The sequence below is a fragment of the Aptenodytes patagonicus genome, chromosome 1 (assembly GCF_965638725.1).
Source record: "Aptenodytes patagonicus chromosome 1, bAptPat1.pri.cur, whole genome shotgun sequence".
Taxonomy (NCBI): domain Eukaryota; kingdom Metazoa; phylum Chordata; class Aves; order Sphenisciformes; family Spheniscidae; genus Aptenodytes; species Aptenodytes patagonicus.
This window is the reverse complement of record NC_134949.1, coordinates 68,619,585-68,643,684: the sequence shown is the minus strand read 5'-3', so window position 1 is coordinate 68,643,684 and position 24,100 is coordinate 68,619,585. Positions and strand designations below refer to the sequence as shown.

General features: G+C 46.7%; 1 protein-coding gene across 4 annotated transcripts in view; it reads right to left on the bottom strand.

Moving 5' to 3' along the window:
- The window catches only part of IQSEC3 (IQ motif and Sec7 domain ArfGEF 3), a 112,993-nt gene that overhangs the window by 47,628 nt on the left and 41,265 nt on the right, over window positions 1-24,100 (bottom strand). For all 4 annotated transcript variants that reach the window (XM_076340857.1, XM_076340884.1, XM_076340874.1 and 1 more), the window contains exon 2: window positions 12,184-12,264. In XM_076340857.1, coding sequence (XP_076196972.1) covers window positions 12,184-12,264 — 81 coding nt within the window. The remainder of the gene's footprint in view (window positions 1-12,183; window positions 12,265-24,100) is intronic.

Genomic DNA, 24,100 nt, shown 5'->3' with positions numbered 1-24,100 from the left:
TTCAGTTTATTTCATTTCAGTGTTCCCTGAGGACACCCGTAACATATGGTGAATGGGTTGATCAGAATTCAATGAAAAAAATGGCTGAGGCAGGCTTGGTAATATATTATGGGATCTTTTCAAGGTTCAGAGATTTCTGACATGCTGGGGGTCTGAGTGTAAAAGAATTGCTTCTGATTTGCTTTTAAGTTCAGGTTTTAGGGTGACTTGGAGGCAATGCTCTCTGGGAGCATGCTGAAAATGATGGAAGGTAAAAGTCTCTCCTGCCAGAGAGGCAGGGAACTTGGAACTTGATCTTGGCAAATCATCCCCTGCCAGCCAAGCTGCAGCTTTCTCAGACAGTCTCCCCCAACACAGGCAAATATAGGAACAAGATTCTGATTTTGTCTACATTCACCTAACATCTTGCAAAGCAGTGGCATCAAGCCATCTTCTCACACTAGTTTCACCCAAGAGGAATTAATGATAATTAGCCAAGCTCATTACCCATCCCAGAATATATTACTTGTTTCATAAAAAGGCTGGCACACACACCTGTAAAATAGATTTGACAGTACAGTACAGTAAATATATTGGAAACCAATTAAATTTAACATCCCTTAGCACTGACTGAACCAGGCAACATCTTTTCAACATTACTTAAAGTGGTTTCGGTGAGATGTATATTAAGCAGACAGAAAATGTAATAATACTAGCAAATGCCTCATGTCCCACAGAGTCCAACATGCCAAAGTCAGGGCGTCCATTTCGGATTTGGTATTTAAACGTGATCCCCATGTGCTGTGTAATTCCCACATTGTTGTGTTGTTGTGCCTTTTGCTACAGAACAGCACTACAGGAACTAAACTTTTCTGATGCACCCCATGCCCCTGTGGTGCAAAGATGATTGTCCAGGTGTCAGTCTGGGCTGGCTGCCTGTCTGAAGACCAGGCTCTCCATGACTAACTTCAGCCACTTGAGGACTAGGATCTCTGCTTTTTCATGGAGACAGACAGGCTCCTCCAGAGGGTGATTTGGAACAGCTAAGGCAGCTCCCACTGAATGAGAAGTGGTGTTTACAGTGCAAGGCTGGCTGTGCCGGGTGGTGTGGTTGTCACACCATTTTTTTCTTATAGTTCCTATGTGTGTCTGGGTGACACCTCAGAATGACACTTGGGCCACCTCTCTGGCATACCCCTCTTCCCTCCTCCCTTCCCAGCCATGCCTCCTATTTCACCAGCTGCAGGAGCACAGGGCTCAGCTTAGGAAGTAGAGCGCCTTTCTCAGCTGCCCGCCACACCTTGGTGCTTGATGCCCCAGGCTGGTTGCTGTGCTGTCTCTGCAGGTTAGACTAGGAGGAGGTCACACAGCCTGTCACTGCAGAGGGGATTACTTGTGGCTGTGTTAAACAGGGAACCTGTGCTTATCACTGAGGTGTGAAAAGCACCAAGTGGACAGTGAAGGCATAGGGGGGCTCTGCTCTGCAGGGTTTAATAACTTTTACTTTAACCCCAGACCTCTCTTGCCTCTGCAATGTTTGGTAAACACGACCTTTTAGAGAAGGAAAAAACAGATGGCATCCTGCATTAGTGTAACTGCCCGCTCAGCACCCCAGGAAAGAGAAACTTGGCTTCTCAGCAGCAGTCTTTCTGCCACTTCGACTCAGATCTCTTGGCTCCTCATCCCTGAGGCAGGTTTGAACATCACTGAATTCGCTGACAAAAGCCTGCCAGTGCAATCATGCAGAAGATAGAATTTCCCTGCTAAAATGAGATGAATTCAGGGCTGGGAGGCAGCAGAGCCTCTACAAGGCAAGGAAACCTTGCATATCTCCTCAGTCCATTGCTCTCCTATTCCAGCTACCTGTGAGCTGGGTGAGGGACACAACTCCTGGCATTTATAGACCTAAGCAAGGGCTTCTGTGGTCTTCTTTTTCCACCTGTTGTGACAGACCCTGGGTTGGACAGCACCTCTGGGTTCCTTCCTAAGGTATCAGGGTAATTGATTACTGAAGGCAGTGAGTGAACCGCTTCACAGGGAGATCTTTGTGTAACCCAGATAAATTTTGTTTCTGTTCTCAAGTATCTCAGCTATTTCGTCTCTTGTGATCACTGCAGCCCAGTAGAGGGCCACTGCTTGTGTCAAACCAAGGAGAAGGAAGCCTGGTCCTCCTCAACATAAAGAGTAACACGGCCTCAAATCACCATCCTCAATACAGACAGTCCAAACACCATTAACCAGCTTTAGGAAATCAGATGTGATCCAGATTTTAACTTTGCCAGTGTGTTCAGATCTGGGGTTTTGGGTTGGCCTATGGCTGAAGACCAAGATAGAAACAGCATGGTTAGCATTCCTTCCTCCTTCCCCCAATCCAGTGACCACCCCCACAGCCTTGTGCAGCAGGCACAAAGCTCTCTCTACTTTTCCAAGTTCTAACCTATTTTGTCACTGCTGCTTCACTCACACTCTGATCCACTTCATGTCACCTCTCTTCCCTGAGGCCTTATTCCCTTTTCTATCTTTCTTCATTCCCATTTGGAAAACAGGATGACTTAGCAGCTTACACATTTGGTCATACAAGCTGAGAATCCCCTAGGGCCACTTAAACTTTTCTTCCCTGTGAGGAATGAAAATAATTCCCATCCCTATACTTTGTACTCAGACCCGGACTTTTTGGGGGAAGATCATTAAGAAAAATAGGAGTTTGCCTTGACACAACCAATCCTACTGTGTTGTTGAGCAGAACTATGGCTGGTGCTAAATGGCATTATGCCAGTGGACTGCACCAAAGTCAATGGAGGATCTAGCCCAATACACTGTATTTAGACGATCTGTAACATGCTTATCAGATCCAATTGTGCTGTAACAGCACAGCAATGCTTTTCACAATGCAATTCTGCACCACCCATTTTTGTGCATCATCTTGACCTACCACTCTCACATTAGTGTATTCTGAGAAATTACAGGCATCTGTCATATTTCACCAGTCACCCCAGAAGACATGTGCAAAGGGGTACCAGCAATGTGTACATAGGGTAGTCTATCCCCATTTTCCCTCTTTTCCCAAAAGATGGAATGAGAGAGATTGCAGTCAACCCAGATACACAGGCAATAATAACAGCTTCATAACCTGTTTACGGGAAAGCAGCAACATACCAGCGTGTGACATGACAAAGGTGACACATGGCTTTAGTCACTAGGCAAATACAGTTCCCGGTGGGATGATGGTACAATCTGTGTGTGGAAAGAACCAAGGTGCCAACCAGAGGTGGTTAAAAGTTACTAGAACACACTTCCAAATGCTGTGGCCAGTTAGGTTCCTCAATCTCAAAAGAAAAATCTCACTGAACTCAGCTCCTGTTTATGTCTTGATGCTTTTCTTCAGGACAATGTTTCCTCACAGAAGATGGAGTGGTCTCCAGCTCTTCTGCAGTTTCTGAACAGGCCAGGTGACAGTCCCAAAAATCTCCCAACTTTTTTACACCCTCTCCCTCAGCTATCTAGCTGTTTGCAGAGCCCAAATAGAGAGGCCTGAGCAGGTGTACTGTGTGCTCCTCTTCAGCATCTCAGACTCTTCAGTTCTTCCTGGTGCATATGAAAGCCTGCCAAGGGCCACATGCAGAAGAAGGAACTCTGGAGCACAGACATGTTTTTCCAAAAGAAGAGCTTATTGTATTTGAGCACAGAGCCTGCCCCATGGGGATGGTCGGAAGATGAACCTGAATAGGCGTGAGTTAGTGTTGCAGAGCACAGAAAAAACAAAAGGCCTTTGGACTGACATCACACTGCAAGAAAATGTGTAATAAAAGGCCACAGCCTCATTGCTGTCACTGCCAAAGAATGCTGGCATGAACAGGAATATTCCAGCCAGCGGACCTGCTCCTTTATCTCCTGTTCATATGTTCGTGTTCCCTCCAGTTTCTTCTTTCATTTACACTATTTTTTAACTTCCTGCTTTTCCTTCTCCTTCTCTCCTGTCATTCTCCTTCTCTGTATAGCGTATTTGCCATCCATTTTCCTTACAGTAGCACTGTTATCTTTGTTGGGGTGAGTCTGTCTCCCTTTCTTTCCCATTGGCTTTTTTCTCCATCTCTTTGCCTTATCTCTCTCTGCCTTGTAAGCCATGAACAAGTGTGTGGACAGAGGGTCCACAGAAACCACCTGTCAAGTTCAACAGAACACACCTTAGTGTACAAAAGATCTGGAATGGCCCAATTTTGCAGGTGGGTCCATATTGACTGGTGCAGGTCAGGTCAGATGGTATCAGTAGAGGATTAGAATGAACGGTGTGAGCTCCACCACAGTCCATCTGCTATTACTTCATCAACCGTCTGTGCCCATTTTCCAGTGCTAGATACAGGACTATTTCCAAAGCTGTCATGGCCTCTTCTCATACATCTCTGTGGCATTATCACACAGAAAACACAGGATACAGCAGGCATTTATGTTGCATTCCACTGGTACCAAGAAGTTGCCATGTTATGGGCAGGGAATTCTTTTCAATACAGGAGAGAGAACATGAGGATCATCTGCAAGCCATGAGTGAATCACCTAGTATTAAAGCAACTAACTGATCTCAACAGCTGTTGAAAGTGGCTCCCACAACTGTAAGGTCGGCTATGATTGATTCTCTTTCACTGACATTACTGCTGCTGCAGCCCAAGAAATGGCAAGCACTGTCACATGTGGGAGAAGAGTACCTGAATCCAAGTCCAAATTCCTCTAGGGCAGGACCCATGTAAGCAACAGAAGTCACAGGGGAAAAGGAAGGACTGGAAGAACGTGTGGCCAGTCAATGGCTGGATACAGCTTCAGGCTCTCAGAAAACGTGTCTGATGGGTATCTTTGCATTTCAAAAGAGGATACTTCAGACAGGTTTTCTTTGGCATCTCTCTCCTGCCGTCTTCCTCCTTCCTGAAGAAAGGTGTTGATAGAGGCAAACAAAGCAACCAATATGACAGGGAGACTCCAGTTTCTGCCAGAGATTTTTTTTTCCTGTTGAAAAGCCCATCTATTCCTCACTTTACTTCCCCACCCTCACGTTCTCCAAACTTGCCTGAAAGTGGCTGCACCAGCTTGTTGGAGAGAAGGAGCAGAGAAATGGCTGTGTGGGACATAGTGCCAAAATGTCCTGGTGCATCTCCTTTACAGGACTGAGATGCTGCATCTGAAACTCACCTCCTGTTTCTTTGGATGCTTCCAGAAAGAGCCATTCCTTCCAGGTCATAGTACCAGAAGAATTGCCAACTATACCTCCCTGCAAGAGATTTCCAAGGTTGTTGGTAACTATGATGTTAAGGATGTTCTCTAAAACATCTTTTGCTTATAATTGTGTTTCCCTATTTCCTCCAAATCTACAAGCACTAAATACCTTTGTGGTTCTGGACCTAGGCTCCTGCAAAGCAAATAAAGCTGCTAGTCCTAACTGTACAAAACACCCATAAAAAGCAAGGAAGCTAATCACTCCCAAGTTTAGGAAGAGTTCAAATCTGGGTCTAGACATTACTCCTCACCCACATCCCTGTGTCAGACTAAAATCAAAACTCTGACAACTGTGAGCCTGGAGGATATTTATGTGAACTTTGCTGACCCATCCCTGCCTGTTTGCAGCATCCCCACAACCTCCAAATGTAATATCTTGAACAGGATTATTAAGTCTACAGGGAGGAAAGAATAAGAAGTAGATGAGCTGTTAAGAAGCAGAAAAAATCCTTTCTTCATGCCTGTGACCTCAATAAGGAAAAGAAATGAGAAAAGAAGCACAAACAGGATGTGCTAACAAAGCAGAAATGTTGCTAAACTTCTCCTGTGTGTTTTCAAAAACAGTGCTGTGGAGGACTTTAGTACAAATGAAAGAAGTCAGATTGAAGAGCTTTGTATATGAAGTCGTTTGTACTCAGAGCACACAAAGCACAGCCCATGGGCATAGAGGCTTGCTTTGCACTGGCATGCCCAGGTGCAGTAAGCCTGACCTGGAATGTTCTCCATTAAGAATCAGAGGAGAATTCAGCCTCCATGGTCCACTAATTGTAGGAGCTTGCACTTGACACTGCCAGCTGGGGGCCAATTAGTCAGAGTTGTTATGCTGTTTTGTGTGGTAGGTTACAGATCTGATTTGATACAGACTAGAATCATTATCATGTTTCACACCTGGGCCAGAGCCACTGAGTACATCTGAGCTGAGAGGAAGCACTGACCTCCAGATTATATTTCCAATATCCTGCCAGCAATCCTAAACCAGAATGGCTAATTTCCCATTTCATGAACTGGATTTGCATTCTTTCTGTCAGGCAAGGTCAATATTTTACAAGTTTAGACAAAATGTTAGGTAGCTCAGTTGTTTTTCTAGATACTGATAGAAAATCGTCATTCCCCACCTGTTTTTTATCAAGATGCTTCAGTGGTATCTAAAAGGAGAATCGACTTGGATACTGGTTCAGTTCTCATCAACTTCATGGGCCTCAACCTTAAGGGGTATTGCATTCACAATCCAAACAAAGTCTTGTGGCTTTCTCAGGAGGATCCAACTGTTAGAGGACCTAGAGTGACCCAAGGGCAAAGTGAGAGCTGTACTGGGAGGAGAGATGCTCCTGGGCTACAGCAGTGGGGAGCCAAAGAGGGACATGATGCTGTGACTGTGCAGTGGGTAATATTCATGGCTCTTTTGTGCCAATGCTTTCCAGAATGACTTCACAGGACAAAGAACAAACGCATGTTCAATGGAGACGGAGAGTTCAGGTAAAGAGACATGAAGAGCCAGAGACAGCAGACCTCCAGAAGTAAATGAAATCAGATTTTGTTTTTTAACCATGTGATGCTTAGGGTGTAGCATACTCTTATGCAGCTCAGAGAGCTGGGAAGAAAGATGTTTGATTTCAAAGAACTGTTCAAAATCTGTCCATCCACTTTTCACTCTTCCACATGCAAAAATGAAGCAACAAGCACAAAGGACCTCTTCCAGCAAGAAGACATATTCCCATTTGAGTACTTTGGTAAGTCAGAAGCGGGGCAAGAGGGAATTTCACCAGAACTGCAAGGAAGGCTGGCTTGGAGATGTAGCCAATGGCTTACATGTCTCCTTACCACTAATTAGTGCTGTGATGCCAGGCAGTAACCAATCTGTGATGGTGACTAATCCAGCAGGCACTTTAGAAATGAGTACACAGCTGTTTGAAGTCTAAATTATATTGAGTTACAATTTAATTGGTCCGTAATCATGAAGTAAACACTTGCCAGTTGCACTAATCGTGTTTCAACCCTGATCTAAGCAGCAGTCTCCCTACTGGAAAGTGAGGAAATATTACGGGAAAATATGAGCAGAGCTTGCCCAACTTTTCCACAGATGTTTCCATAGATGTTTCAGATCCTAGCCCTTCCAGAAGACTCTGTTCAGATCCCTGACCTCTCTTCTTCCTGGGAGGACTCTTTGTCTCCTTTGCCTTAAAAGCAGGTCAGGTCTCATCTGCACTTCTTCCAGATAGGAAGGACCTTCTCTCTCCCACAAATGCAGGTAGAACATCCTTCCCAAAGAGCTATCTGGCATCTGATCCTGCTCTTCACACAAATGTACCTGGATCCCATCCAGTCTCCTTTGTGACATGATCCTTCAGCCCTCCAGTGCTATCCCCATGGCCATTGCTGAAGTGGACCTGTCCCAGGCGCTCAAAGTTTTATGTAGAACTTTTCCCACCACTGGAGCAGAGGTGATTTTCTGCTGACTTCCTATTCAGCACCACCGGTGAGCCAGAGGCAGGCTCCGAAAAGCCTATGAAAGGCAACTGAATGAATATACTGTTCCCTCCAATTGTGACTCCATCATTTGCTCTCATTACTCTAATAGAAACAAATCTTTCTCATCTCAGCCCTATTACCTCACACAAAGGAAAATGCTTTGTAATCCTGTTAGAGCTGTGCTGCTGCTGGACACATTTTAAGGTCATTGTTCTGGGATGCCAGTCTCCACTGTGTGAGACTGGGAGAAGTGAGAAATGCAATTACTAGGCTATTCAAATCCCTAGAATGAAACCCTGCCGTTAACAGGCAGAAGCCAGCAAGAAAAAGAGCAGTTGCTTTATGAAATTATAGGGTTTGGCTAAATCAGTCTAATCAGCACCTCAGTAAAGGAGCAGGGTTAGCTCCTACTGCCATCCATGGAGTCTCGTCATTCCCCTCAACCTGATCTTTGGCATCCCCAGTGGAAGTCCAACCTGCAAGATTGGTTATGGTCATGAAGCCAGTGGTGTACAAGTCCAGTGGAAACAATGGTGGTCCACATCCAGGATTTACACTGTACTTTGAAATGGGGAAGTCCTAAGAGTTCAGCAACAGGAATCTGCCTGCTGCTGCCATCACCTCATACTGTACTTTGGCTCTGAGCTTCTTGGGGGCAGATTCTGGGATCAAATCTGACTCCTAATATCCATGGCCTGCAGCACTAGTCTTGCTGATTGCTGGTGCAACCCAGCTAAGTAGCCAGGGGGGAAATTCGCATTGCTAAGCTCATGGAGCTGTAACCCCCCCACAAGGAATTCACATGCTGAAGGAGAGAAGGGGGCTAGCACAGCTTGTGGCAGTCAGTGAAGCAAAGCAGAACAATATGAGTGCGAATGGCTGCAACCACCTCATTGAGTTGGCTTCTATTGAGTGGTTACACACTGACATGTTCCTAATCATTCCCACCCAGGTGAAGCCAAAGCATTTTTAGCTGGACGGGTAGCAAAGAATGAGTCAGAAATCTTGCAGGACAAACATTAGGGAAGACCACACAGGAACAACAATGAGCACCACAAACCACAAGCAGAGACAAACTTTTGTCCCAGACTGTTCCTGACAGCCAACCTCCTACTGTTATGCCCTGTGTTTCTTTCTCCTTCTGCCCCACACTTGAACTGTATGGCTGCTCTCGCTGGTCTCTCCTGCAGTCAGGCAGTCACTCTTCTTATTGCCTTGATGCCTTTCTTTATCTTCACCTTCCCTGCTGTGTTACCCTCCTGCTGCCCATGTTTCCTCAGTCTCCCAAAGGATTTCTGTCCCACAAGATAAGGCTGGGTTCCTGCTGAAAGCAGGACCATTCTTGCAGATCCCAGAAGGAAGTGATGTGGGCTGAGGTAAGGTTCCTGGTAGAGGAGAAGAAAGCAGCCAATCACCACTGGAGACTCCAAGTCCCTTGAAGAGATGAGAGTCACTTCCCTGTTTATGCTCTTTATTAGTCCCTATTCTCTTTAATCGGCTTAGACTGATGAGCCGAGGCAGCAGTAGGGATCAGCCGGGCTGTTTAATTAAAGGATTGCAGCTCAGCCCTGCAGTTTGGGGGTTTGTGTAAATGAGCTGCAAGTACATTACTTAATCTGCTGCACAGAGAGGAGTTGGGGCATTAATGAAGCAAACTCTAATTAAAACTAGACGGCTGATGGTTATTAGCGGCATCAGTTCTGACAGGATTTATCTCATTTAGGGAAACGCCTGATCATGGAAGGGGAAAAGAAAGAATAAACCCGAGCTGGTTTATCAAATTCACTACAGCATCACTTGTGACTGGCTGTCCATTCAGGAGGGCTCAGGAGAGCTGCACAGGGAGCCCCTGTGTCCCAGGCTCTTCCATCAGGAGCCCTGATGAGCTTATTTAGGGATATGCCTGGCTCACCCAGGAACTGATTGCCTATTCAGGCTGTCTGACCCACATATTTCAGTCTTGATTGACTTTTGTTCTGCCTTGGTTCAATGGGGAGCCTGTTTGTGATTTGAACAGGGTGACAGGTTCTGTAAATGATCTGATGAGCTCCTCCCAGCAGCGTATTGAGCCATTGCAGAGCAGCATAGCTATCTGCTACAGACATCAGCTCCATGGTGACCCTGTTTTTTTCCCTCTCTGCCATTTTTTTGCCCTCCTCACTGCATTGTATATGTAACTTCAGATATGAAGGAAGCCCATGGCTGACTGCAGGACCTGGCAGAGACTAGGAGGTGTTTTCTGGCCAGCATAAAGCTGACCAGTGAGTTTAATAGTCCTGCATGTGCTCTGCCTTTCTTCTGGCACAGTGTCGGAAGTAGGGATGCTCTTCTCACCTTCTCTCACATAGAGAGATCACATATAAAAGCTGCTCTGTTTCTAAAAGCAAAAATTCTGTATGCCTGTTTCTCACCTTCAAATAGCCACGGTGGCTTCAACCATCTCTCTCTCTACATAGAATACTGTGTCACACACAGACAGATTCAGGACTGCTGTTGGGGTCTGAGGGTATTAGAAATGGAGAGGACAAGAGAAAGCCTTTGGAAAAAAGTAAGGAAAGCAGGAGGCCTGCAGAGTGGGACAAGACATTAAATGGGCAGGCATACATCAGTATGAGAAGCCCCTTAACTGGAAGCCCAGATGCAACATGCTGTAGGGGTCATTGTCATTCATCCCCACTTCTGACTTTCCTGGCTCAGACTCATCTTTGGATGCAACTTGCCAAAGTTGTTAAATTACTGAAACAAATGATTGCTTTCTCTTCAGTTTACCTGCCAAACCCCGGGTGAGAAATTTGGTGGTTCCCAGCACAAGGAGGGCAGGCAAACTCAGGCTCAAGGGATGGGTAGGGCTTTTGGCAGTCACTGGGACAAAAGGAAGGCCTGAAGCATGAGCATGACAAAAACAACCCTAGAACAAAAACAACACACTGTAGGAGTGACAGCCTTGTAGGATAAGAAAATGCTAGAAACTAAGGGAACTGATCAGAAATAAGATGGAGGCTGGGACAAGAATGGGGCAGGGTCAAGGATCAGGTCATGAAGACAGAACACTGGCAAAACTGAGCCTCGGTTCAGGCAAAATAGAGCACATAACCAAAACTTTCTCTCTCCAGAAACGCAAGGGAGACATGGCTGTCTCTACCACAGAAACCTCTGCCGTTTCCTCCTCTTCCTTGCCAGCACCTCCCCATCTGCCACTGAGGTGCAGCTGCAGGTGCCCCACAGGGCTGTCATGCAAACTTTAACAATGCTTAAGAGCACTCAGCACGGACATCCTGGGGGCTAACACTTCCATCTTCATACACAAATGGGCAAGAGGGGTCCTGCTTCTTTAACCTGTCTCCAAGTGTGGCTGAACCCTACTTTTGAACATACACACACACACACACATACCTGTTCTCTTCACAGTTGTCCAGCACTCACACTTTTCCTTGGAAGGAAATCAGAAAACACAGTCTGCTCCAGAATAAACAAGATAAATACCATTTAAAAGATGCTATAGCCTCACTACTGCAATTCAGCTGCCCGATTCTGTTCAGAGCCCTCCCTAGTAACTCAGGCTTCTTATACAGATGCCAAAGGTCAGATGTAAAAGTCTAGCAGTGTGATGAGGGAAATCTTTAAAGAGAAACCTGTTTGCTGTTGACAGAAGGGTGATGAGGCATGAGAGAAAGGAGTAGGTCTGTAAGATGGAGGTGTAAGAAGTTGTGAGAGGAGAAGGAGGTGGCAAGAACAGAGAGACAAGGCCGAGCATGGAAGCTATATGCAGTATGTGCATCTCAAGTATTTTTGAAGCTCTTTGGACCCCTTGGTCTTGGCACTGATGTCATTCACTGATGAGGGAGAGCTATGACAATTGCTGGTGTACCCACACCTGGCTGCACTGGATACAAGTTGGTAATAGTTAACAGTACCCGTCTATATCTGTCCTTCATTGGCAAGCTCAGACTACTTCAACGCATGTAAAACTGTGCCCCCCACCTTGTCCCAGGGTGTGAGACAGAACCCTGAGTTTGTTTGGTGACTTTTGCTGTAGCTTAAAGGTTATGGGTCTATACTGATGTGTGTCCAGGCACCTTATAATGTGGGATAACTAATCTGAAGGAGAAGAGTGAAGCATGTGTATGTTGGTGTCCAAGTGATGCAGAAGGGTAAGAAAAGATACAAGCGTGGATGTGGATTGATGGAAGTAGATGTTTGAAGAGAGGCTGAAAGTATGTTTTTTGGAGGTGCATGGGTGTGTGTGAGTGGAGGCCAGAGGGGGGTTGTGAGCAATTACACAACAGTATGAACAGTAATCTCTGGGAGGTAAAAGAGAGGGACAGCAGTGCTGGGGACAGGGGACATCAGGGAGGATGGAGGAGGATGGGTGTGTGTAATATGTGAGTTCTGTCTGGGGCAGGAAGATTAGTGATGGATGACAAGGAAGTAGGGGATGGAAAAGAAAAGGTCTTGCTGACAGCAATTTCCCACCTTGGTGAGGAGTCCGGAGATGAAGGCTTCTGCTCTGCATCAGCTGCTGGGCAACAGAACTGGTGTAAAACAGTTTCATTCCTGCAAGAAAAAACAAACCATAGCAGGTCAGTGTTCAGCTCACTCAGCAGAAAACTCAAGAGAGAATGCCTTTCCCAGGGCTGTTCCAAGGGGACAGTGACTCCCAGTGATGCTGAAAAGAAAAATCTGATTATTACAGGAACGTTTTGCACTCCGAGGTGGTGGGAAGCAAGAGAGAAGGGGGCTGACAATTCTATTCCCCTACCTTACCTGTCCTGCTGCTGATGTCAAGCTGTAGAGAATGGGGCAAAAGCGCCCAAATAAAAAGTATTCCTTCTATCAGTATCTGTCTCATGACCCCATATATCTCGTGAAAAACAGTTTTGCCTGTCTCTAACTTTTATTTCTTTTGGGACAGAAACATCTCCTTAGATGTGTTTCCTTAGATATGTTTCCTATACATTGTAATGCAAAGAAGTTGATTTTTTGTTGACAGCGGCTAAATTAAGTCTGCAGACATTTCTCCTGAAACCTCTCTAGAGCACAGGAATGGTCTCAGCACATCAGCACTGGGCACTACCAGAAACAGTAGCGGAAAACTGACAGGACAAGCACAAATAGGAGGGCTGAGATCATGACAAGAGGAAGAGATTACAGCAAAGAAAAGCAAAACCATAAGAAGTAACAAACCTGAGCAAAACAGGAAAACAAAAGGCTAAAAATGTGTTTATTAGATAAGAAAGACAAAAGAATTCATCGAAAGGAAGAAATCCTAGACCAAACTTCCAAAACTGCTCACTAATCTTGATTGACTTGTTCTTGGGTCCCTTGCCTGGCAACATTTGTAAGGAGTCTGGTTTTCAGGGGTGTTGGGCACTTATCACAGCATTGGAACCCAGTAAGAGCTGCTCAGCACCTCTGAAAATGAGATCCTTTTAAGATACCTTCAGGGAGGCCCTTGAGGTGTCATAGGCAGCACAAATCAACAGCCAATTTTGAACACACTGACCTTCGTCAATGAAAAGGAGTCACTAAAAAGAGACACAGTGTCAAGGAGGGAAAGTACTAGGGGAATGGAAAAGAAAATGAAAAGAGGAGAAAAGCAGGGGAGAGAAAGCAGGCTGAATCCTCAGATGGCATAAAATCACCCTGTCTCCAAGTCAGTGGAACAGCACTTAGAGCTCTGTTCTCAGTGCTACTGCAGAGACCCAGGGCTCAAATGGGGTCATCCCCTTTTAAAAATATTTTTACAGCTTCTAACCCAGGCATAAGCAGTAAAGCTAAGTCTCCTGGCTTGTCATGGGGTCTCAGATTCTTCCAAAGGCCCTGCCACACTTTCCGTCACTCTGAAATGTGAAGCTTATTACCTTTGTTTTTCTCAAAACCTGACAGACATGGCCACAAAGATAGCTAAATTACAGACAATGATGATACTGTTCCCAGCCACCTCCTTCTGGCCTCCCAGCTAGCTTAATATAACAAACTGCTTAGTTCTGCTTCCTTGGCTTCCAACGCATTCTCAAAAAGAATCTTTCCTTAGAAACAACAGGATAGGCAGGAGCAACACAGCAGGGGGAAGATGAAAGCGTTAGCTTTACCTCACTGACCTCTGCCCATGCCCTCTGTCCCTGCCTGTGACATGCAACTTGCTGGAGAAGAGAGGACATGTTTGTGTGACATATCAAATTCATCTCCTGGTCTTCCATTTCTGTAACTACGCAGCTCACAACCCTTCTCTCCTGCCAGCCTGGTTATTGCTGGTTCTCACTATGCTGTTTCTAATTTAAACTTCTCAGGTGGCAAGTACCTATCTGACTGGTGTGTCCATAAATTACTTGTGTTGTCTTTTTAGTGAAGCAAGTGGTGGAATCACATTTGAGTCTACGTTCAAGTAGGCTCACACAAATACTCCAGCTCCTACATCTTGTCACTCTGCTTCCAGCTAGACTCCATCAGGGATTTTCTGATAAAATTTTGGTTTTGCATAAAAACACTGATTCATCAAATTTAAACTATCTATCTGGTGAAAACATCTTGGGTTTGACAAAGATTCTTCAAATTAAAGGGCTTTACCTAGATCTCCTGGCAGGCTGCTGGAGGGACATGCCTCCATATCCTACATCTCTAGTGCAGCCATGCCATACAAGTAGCCCCTCGGAGAGGGGCCATCAGGTTTTCCACCCAGCTCTTTGTTCTGCCCAACTCCCAGAGCAGCAATGCTGGGAGCTGGCTAGCCCAAGAGGTGTGGAACACCTGCGCCAAGGCAGTCAGCTCTGCAGAGCATCCCTGGAGTCACAGACATCATCAGCTGCAGTGTGGAAATGCACAAGGCTCTCAGCTGATTCAGCAACAGCCAGCATTCATTCTGAGGAGCATGCTTGGTTTCAGAAGTATTATATATTGGCATTTCCTACTGAATTCCATCTCTACAGGAACAGCTGGGAAAAAAGGGCCTACTTTGAGAAAAAAGTAACAACATATTTTGAAATCATAGAATCATAGAATCATTTAGGTTGGAAAAGACCCTTAAGATCATTGAGTCCAACCATAAACCTAACACTGCCAAGTCCACCACTAAACCATGTCCCTAAGCACCACATCTACACGTCTTTTAAATACCTCCAGGGATGGCGACTCAACCACTTCCCTGGGCAGCCTGTTCCAATGCTTGGCAACCCTTTTGGTGAAGAAATTTTTCCTAACATCCAATCTAAACCTCCTCTGGCGCAACTTGAGACCATTCCCTCTTGTCCTATCACTTGCTACTTGGGAGAAGAGACCAACTCCCACTTTGCTACAACCTCCTTTCAGGTAGTTGTAGAGAGCGATGAGGTCTCCCCTCAGCCTCCTTTTCTCCAGGCTAAACGACCCCAGTTCCCTCAGCTGCTCCTCAGAAGACTTGTTCTCTAGACCTGTCACAAGCTTCCAAATGGAATCTTCCAAAAAATGGACACCCCAAATTTCAGCCATTTCCAATCTCAACACCTCCCTAAATGAACTATACTGTTCTCTGCTTTTATTTGAACAGAACATGCACCACTCCATTTCCTAATTACACATGAAGAAAGCAAACAACAGGGAGGGAAAACAGGGAAAAAGAGGAAGGAACAAGGACAGACAAAAACCTGAGAAATAGAAGCCTGTATATAGATGAAATGCCTTGCTAGTTAATTATCAGGATAGAAACACAAAGAAAAGTAAAGGGGAAACAGGGAAAGAAAGAGTGGTGTGAAGTTAGAGGACTTTAGACTTAGTCTCCTGTGGGCGTTTTATGAAAAACATCTCACAGATACTCTTCAGAGAATCGGTATGCTCTGAGCACTGCAGCTGCACAGTCAGCTGTTGACTCTGGTTCTCATGATTTCTCATGTGTGTTTAACACCAACCTTGGGTATTTTCTGCCCAAACGAGAGTCCTCTTAAATCTCTGAGATCCCAAGATCTCTGGAGTAGTTGTGCACCTTACATACCACTACCAGATGCTGATCATGCCCACAGGCAGAAATCTGCCTCCAGGCCATATTGGGATCCTTGAGTCCCCCTCTGGGGGCCATGACTCCAGAAAAGTGGCAATGGCCGTGGCCATGACGCCATGGAGAAGCCACCAGGGAGGTGGTGAGGAGCAGACACTGCTAGATAGAGGTAAATATATGAGGTGTAAATGGGTATTCCAAGACTGTGCTGAAAGCTCTTCCCCTGACTAGGGGCAGGGAAGGATATCATATTACTCCTATTAAATCTGAGTTCCCCAAATGCCCAAGCGCTGTTGGAGCTCTGGGTCTATTTACATTCTTCTTTTACAGCTTGCTTCTCTTTCTCTTTTGTGCTACCCAAGCATACACCACAGGGACTGGGTTCCACCTTGAAGACTATCCCTGTTCATTTTCCTCTTTCTTTCCATCTCTTTATCCTGCATATATCTGATATTTTGCAAATCCCTGCCCTCACCTTTGCAGCATAGCATGCATAGCCCAGACAGGAGCTGGGAGAGAGTTAACTTGCTATGGAAAAGTGGACCTGTTCCCACCCTGAAGAGGCTGTATTAATTGCTATCTGGACAAAGCAGCTCTCATCTGGGTGCAAAAGGCAAGTGTCCTAGGGCCTTGCTATCACTTCTAAGCCTAAAGTAAGTGCTCTAGGAAAGCAGCTGTCTTCTTGACTGTGTGAAGTCTTCAGGTAAGATGTTATTTTTGTTGTTGTGATTCAAGAGGGCCTGGCAGGGTTGTAACGGCTGGTGGCTACCTGGATTTCATTCCCCTGTGGTGTTGTCAACCTTTGCAGCTTTAAAGCAATATTGAGTATCTGTCTGAAGTCAGTGTAAGACTTTTGATGGTGGGTTTTTTTCCTTTCTGTGCTTTCTTTTTATTTTGTTTTTAAACAAATCATACTTCATAAGTCAGAAAGGCTACATAAAACTTGAACGTGCAGCCTCTGGGGAGTTAAACACCAGAAAGCATAAGGCTTGTTTTGCCTTTGAAAAACAGGGAGGAAGGCAACGTGTCTTCAATCCAGTGACAGCTGATTCAGACTCATTACTTTGGGGTGCTGATCTGTAATTTTTTTTCTTTTTAAATACTTCAGGTAGGTGGCAATGGTCTACCAATTAAAAGGGTAGTTCCAGGGCTTGCTTTTTTGCCTTTTTGTCTCTTCCTCTACACCCTCTACCTTGCCTTCCTGAGACTTGCAAACCATCGCAGAGACTGCAGCTAAACAAACAGTGTTGTGGGCAGATCAGGCAGGCGATTGGGAAGAGAGATGATTTCTCCTGTCTGTCAGGATACTGATGAACTGTTCTGTTTTCAATTTATTGCTTTAAAAACAAACAAATTATTATCTCTTAGGCTGCACCCTGATGAAGGCTTGGAAAGGAAAAGCCAGCAAGAAGAAAAGGTGTTCTGGGTGAGTGAAGAGGAGTTGGGTGGTACAAAAGAGGAAGAGGCTAACAAACAGAAGGAGGCATGTTGAAGGGCCTATTGAGGTAAATGTTGCCAGCAGTATGTGAGTTGTGTGTGGAGGAGCAGCAGAAGACAAGGGCAAGCATAGATGCAAAAGAAGGACTGGGAACAGCCGGAGCCTGTCAGTGCCTTGCTCCGTCTAGCTGGGACGCGTGCTCTGGAGGCAAGGATTTGACAGTCCAGACCTATCTTAAATGCAGAGAATGCTATGCTTGGCCCAGTAGTAACCCATGCTGTCAATTGAAACGTTAGCCCCCTCTCCTCTGAGAGAAAACAACTGACTGAATTTTATTCAGTTGTCTTTAACATTGCTCCTGACAAGAGGTATCCTCCAGCCAGCTGCCTGCAGCCTCAATGGGGGTATCTGTGAATGAACTGTCTGGCCACAGTAATTCCTGCTCTGTGATGAACTTTAGAGAGGCCTGTGCCAAACCTCCTGGCTAGCACAAGCTGTCTAGTCAGCTCAGGAGTTAGCTCTACCTTTCTGGCTTCTTAGAAAGTTGGACTGAGCTGCAAAGGGGCCCCCTGACTCATGCTGCCTTGGTCTTTACAGCTATGGATCCCAAAGAGCCAAGCCTCTTTTCTCTTAAAAACTGGTGTTGTAGAGGGCACAAGAGTTGAGCTTCAAAAACTGAAAGTCTCTGTAGCTACCTAGATTGCACATCACAGGGCCAAAGGAGTGCAAACTTTCCTAAAATTGCCTTAATGCTGTATCTTCCCTTTGGACAAGTGCCTGGGACTTTATGTTCATTCAGTGTTGTTGCCCATCCTAAGCATCAGTGCCCACTAGTTTAGCACTGATGATAGCTGTCCTGAAATAGAGATGCCTGTCTGCTGAGAGGTGTATTACAGTAAACAAGTCTAACCCCTTTTTCTTCTTCTCCTGGTCCCCACAAAAGCAAACCCCCAACCCAGACAGCATATGGAAAACGGTGGTGCTCCCTGCTCTCCAGCAGTCAGCTTTAATTAAACAAATATCCAGTGTGGCCTGTTTCCACAGATAAAGAGCAGCTCTGTGTTTTTCTGCATGAATGATTTTAGACTACAAGAAATGCCAAAACAAGACAGAATGAAAATTTCTCTCACTACGAGTACACAGAGTGTGCTTCTCTCTAACATGCTGCATCACCCCTGCATCCCACCGTGACTGCTGCCCTGGTCAATTATGTAGCATAGCTGGCATGGCCCCTACTGCAAGAACAATGAAGATCACTGGGTTCTCCAACTGCCAGTACTTGCTTAACCTCTGTAGCCTGGTACTTGGGCCCTACTGGCCTGCATATTCAGTAGTCTTGTCCTTGGCCCAAGCACACATCAGTTCTTAGAAATCTGTCAATGCTGAATGGCAAATGGTGATCCCTTAAGCAATGTTCTGTCAGTAAATAACTAGTCCAACTCACATAGCCTTTCTGATTTCTCTTTAAAACTCCACCTCTTGTAGAAATGCTAGAGGCTTTGACCAAAAGTCATTGTTTGTAGTGCTGGATATCTCAGCTTTCCTGGAGTCTTTTGCTACTTGTCTCTATCTTGCATTTTTTTGAATAGCTGCCAAGAGAACAGATGGAGTCACAGAAAATCATGGCCTAGAAAGGGAAGACTGAAGGCAGAAAGAGGCAAAGGAGAACTGAATTCATCTCAGATGAAGTTTTACTGGCTGTTATCTTTCCTAAGACGAGAACCGGAGAACCACAAACAGAACTATTTAGCAATGCTAAGTTTATGAAAGGCCGGTTGCACGGTCTTCTGACTCCCCCAAATTGTATAGCTCAATGCTACCTCTACCTACCAATGGAGCTGTGACACAACATAGCTAAGGTTAGCTGCAGGCCTTACTCCTTCTATCATCTCCCTCCTGTGCTAGATCTATTTTGGGGTGGCCCTGTATGTTAGGGAGTGTTTCAATTGTATAGAGCTCAACGATTGTGATGATGATACGGTTGAGTGTTTATGGGTAAGGATGAGGGGGGAGGCCAACGAGGCAGATATCCTGCTGGGAGTCTGTTATAGACCACCCAACCAGGATGAAGGGGCGGATGAAGCGTTCTACAAGCGGCTGGCAGAAGTCTCTCAATCGCTAGCCCTTGTTCTCGTGGGGGACTTCAACTTCCCAGACGTCTGCTGGAAATACAACACAGCAGAGAGGAAACAGTCTAGGAGGTTCCTGGAGTGTGTGGAAGACAACTTCCTGACACAGCTGGTAAGTGAGCCTACCAGGGGAGGTGCCTCGCTCGACCTGCTGTTTACAAACAGAGAAGGACTGGTGGGAGATGTGGTGGTTGGAGGCCGTCTTGGGCTTAGTGACCATGAAATGATAGAAGCTGTCAGCCTGACCTCGGTGCCGGGGAAGATTATGGAGCGGCTCATCTTGAGGGCGCTCACAAGGCATGAGTGGGACAACCAGGGGATCAGGCCCAGCCAGCACGGATTCATGAAAGGCAGGTCCTGCTTGACCAACCTGATCTCCTTCTATGACCAGGTGACCCGCCTAGTGGATGAGGGAAAGGCTGTGGATGTGGTCTACCTGGACTTCAGTAAGGCCTTTGACACTGTTCCCACAGCATTCTCCTAGAGAAGCTGGCGGCTCACGGCTTAGACAGGTGGACTCTTCGCTGGGTCAAAAACTGGCTGGATGGCCGGGCCCAGAGAGTTGTGGTGAATGGAGTTAAATCCAGTTGGCGGCCGGTCACGAGCGGTGTTCCCCAGGGCTCAGTACTGGGGCCGGTCTTGTTTAATATCTTTATTGATGATCTGGATGAGGGGATTGAGTGCACCCTCAGTAAGTTTGTAGACGACACCAAGTTGGGTGGGAGTGTTGATCTGCTCGAGGGTAGGAAGGCTCTGCAGAGGGACCTGGACAGGCTGGATGGATGGGCCCAGGCCAACTGTATGAGGTTCAACAAGGCCAAGTGCCGGGTCCTGCACTTGGGTCACAACAGCCCCATGCAGCGCTACAGGCTTGGGGAAGAGTGGCTGGAAAGCTGCCCAGCAGAGAAGGACCTGGGGGTGTTGGTCGACAGCCGGCTGAACATGAGCCGGCAGTGTGCCCAGGCGGCCAAGAAGGCCAATGGCATCCTGGCCTGTATCAGAAATAGTGTGGCCAACAGGACTAGGGAAGTGATCGTGCCCCTGTACTCGGCCCTGGTGAGGCCGCACCTCGAATACTGTGTTCAGTTTTGGGCCCCTCACTACAAGAAGGACGTTGAGGTGCTGGAGCGTGTGCAGAGAAGGGCAACGAGGCTGGTGAGGGGTCTGGAGAACAAGTCTTATGAGGAGCGGCTGAGGGAACTGGGACTGTTCAGCCTGGAGAAAAGGAGGCTGAGGGGAGACCTCATCGCTCTCTCCAACTACCTGAAAGGAGGTTGTAGCGAGGTGGGTGTTGGTCTTTTCTCCGAAGTAACAAGCGATAGGACGAGAGGAAATGGCCTCAAGTTGCGGCAGGGGAGGTTTAGATTGGATGTAAGGAAAAATTTCTTTACTGAAAGAGTGGTGAAACATTGGAACAGGCTGCCCAGGGAAGTGGTGGAGTCCCCATCCCTGGAGGTATTTAAAAGACGTGTAGATGAGGCGCTTAGGGACATGGTTTAGTGGGCCTGGTGGTGTTGGGTTGACGGTTGGACTCGATGATCTTAGAGGTCTTTTCCAACCTCAATGATTCTATGATTCTATGATTCTATGATTCTAATTCTCCATTCTTGGTGAAGTAAGGAGGGGGGCAGCAAAACCGCAACCATGGACTTCCGGAGGGCGGACTTTGGCCTGTTCAGGACGCTGGTTGAGAGAGTCCCTTGGGAGACGGTCCTGAAGGGCAAAGGGGTCCAGGAAGGCTGGACGTTCTTCAAGAAGGAAGTCTTAAAGGCGCAGGAGCAGGCTGTCCCTGTACGCCGTAAGAAGAACGGGCGGGGAAGACGACCGGCCTGGCTGAACGGGGAGCTCTTGCTGGGACTCAGAAAAAAAGGAGAGTTTACCGCTTGTGGAAGAAGGGGCAGGCGACTCAAGAAGAGAACAGGGATCTCGTTAGGTCGTGCAGAGAGGAAATGAGAAAGGCAAAAGCCCAGCTAGAACGCAATCTGGCCGCTGTTGTTAAAGACAACAAAAAAAGTTTTTACAAATATATTAATGACAAGAAGAGAGCCAAGGAGAATCTCCATCCTTTATTGGATGCAGGGGGGAACATTGTCACCGAGGATGAGGAAAAGGCTGAGGTACTTAATGCCTTCTTTGCCTCAGTCTTCAACAGGCAGACCAGTTATCCTCAGGGTGTTCAGTCCCCTGAGCTGGAAGACAGGGACGGCGAGCAGGATGAACCCCCCATAATCCAAGAGGAAGCAGTCAATGACCTGCTACGCCACCTGGACGCTCACAAGTCTATGGGGCCGGATGGGATCCACCCGAGAGTGCTGAGGAAGCTGGCAGAGGTGCTCGCCAAGTCACTCTCCATCATTTATCAGTGGTCCTGGTTAACGGGGGAGGTCCCGGACGACTGGAGGCTTGCCAATGTGACGCCCATCTACAAGAAGGGCCGGAAGGAGGATCCGGGGAACTACAGGCCTGTCAGCCTGACCTTGGTGCCGGGGAAGATTATGGAGCGGTTCATCTTGAGGGCGCTCACAAGGCATGAGCGGGACAACCAGGGGATCAGGCCCAGCCAGCATGGATTCATGAGAGGCAGGTCCTGCTTGACCAACCTGATCTCCTTCTATGACCAGGTGACCCGCCTAGTGGATGAGGGAAAGGCTGTGGATGTGGTCTACCTGGACTTCAGTAAGGCCTTTGACACTGTCTCCCACAGCATTCTCCTAGAGAAGCTGGCAGCTCACGGCTTAGACAGGTGTACTCTGCGCTGGGTCAAAAACTGGCTGGATGGCCGGGCCCAGAGAGTTGTGGTGAATGGAGTTAAATCCAGTTGGCGACCGGTCACGAGCGGTGTTCCCCAGGGCTCAGTTTTGGGGCCGGTCTTGTTCAATATCTTTATCGATGATCTGGATGAGGGGATTGAGTGCACCCTCAGTAAGTTTGCAGACAACACCAAGTTGGGCGGGAGTGTTGATCTGCTGGAGGGTAGGAAGGCTCTGCAGAGGGACCTGGACAGGCTGCATTGATGGGCCCAGACCAACTGTATGAGGTTCAACAAGGCCAAGTGCCGGGTTCTGCACTTCGGCCACAACAACCCCATGCAGCGCTACAGGCTTGGGGAAGAGTGGCTGGAAAGCTGCCTGGCAGAAAAGGACCTGGGGATGTTGGTCAACAGCCAGCTGAATATGAGCCGGCAGTGTGCCCAGGCGGCCAAGAAGGCTAATGGCATCCTGGCCTGTATCAGAAATAGTGTGGCCAACAGGACTAGGGAAGTGATCGTGCCCCTGTACTCGGCACTGGTGAGGCCGCACCTCGAATACTGTGTTCAGTTTTGGGCCCCTCACTACAAGAAGGACGTCGAGGTGCTGGAGCGTGTCCAGAGAAGGGCAACGAGGCTGGTGAAGGGTCTGGAGAACAAGTCTTATGAGGAGCGGCTGAGGGAACTGGGGTTGTTTAGCCTGGAGAAAAGGAGGCTGAGGGGAGACCTCATCGCTCTCTGCAACTACCTGAAAGGAGGTTGTAGTGAGGTGGGTGTCAGTCTCTTCTCCCAAGTAACAAGCGATAGGACAAGAGGAAATGGCCTCAAGTTGCGCCAGAGGAGGTTTAGATTGGATGTGAGGAAAAATTTCTTTACTGAAAGAGTGGTTAAACATTGGACCAGGCTGCCCAGGGAAGTGGTGGAGTCCCCATCCCTGGAGGTATTTAAAAGACGAGTAGATGAGGCACTTAGGGACATGGTTTAATGGGTGGTGGTGTTGGGTCAACGGTTGGACTCAATGATCTTAGAGGTCTTTTCCAACCTTAGTGATTCTATGATTCTAGATGATTCTATGATTCTATTTCTGACTCCAGTCAACCTGGAACTGAGAGTTGAAGTGAGATCTGAAAGAGGCAGTGTTTCCAAAAGAGCACCTTCTAGCACCTAGCATTTTCTCCCCTGGTTCTTCACTCTTCATTCCAAAATACCCTCACTAAAACTTTCTACTTGTCTTAATTACTCATCTCGATTGTAGGTCATTAGACTGGTGTTTTGGAGGGAGTTGAGTATGGGCAGAGTTTATGTTGTAGGGAAACCATACATGATTAAAAATAAATTCAAGGTAATTTCTGAAATTTAAGTTCTTTAACGCCTTGTAAGTCTGATGGCCTCCTCCTTGTTATGGGATACTGTTGATGGCAAGAATTTGACAAGATTCAGAGAGGAACTAGACATTTTAAAGACTATCCTATGAGAATACAACAAACGAAGCAGGGGGAAGAATTGAGCAAAAGATGATAGGAAGATGATTTGGAATTTGTGTGTATTGACCCAGCAAGCTCTTACCAACAGCTTTAAGCTACTTTGGTTTTATTTCCTCTTCCCTAACTTCTTAGCCTCTGCCTCTTCCTATACTCCACTTCACATCTGTTGGTTTTATGGCTATAGATTTACTTTGGTCTCCAAGTCATCACTGCCTCGACTCCCTGATCAGAAACATCCTCTTGAGTGGCAGTGACTATCCTTAGTCCTTTAGATATCTGGAAGGTCAGTGGCATATTTGTAAAGGGCTTGCATATGCCACTATAGTCTATGCAGAACCACTTTATATCTGTTCCACATACTTGTCATTGACTCTCTGGTCTGTTGCCTACAGGGGTAGATGTTCATAATGTATCTATGTGCAGTGTGCTGGTTTTGGCTGGGATAGAGTTAATTTTCTTCATAGTAGCTAGTATGGGGCTACGTTTTGAATTTGTGCTGAAAACAGTGTTGATAATACAGAGATGTTTTCGTTATTGCTGAGCAGTGCTGACACAGAGTCAAGGCCTTTTCTGCTTCTCACACCACCCCACCAGCGAGTAGGCTGGGGGTGCACAAGAAGTTGGGAG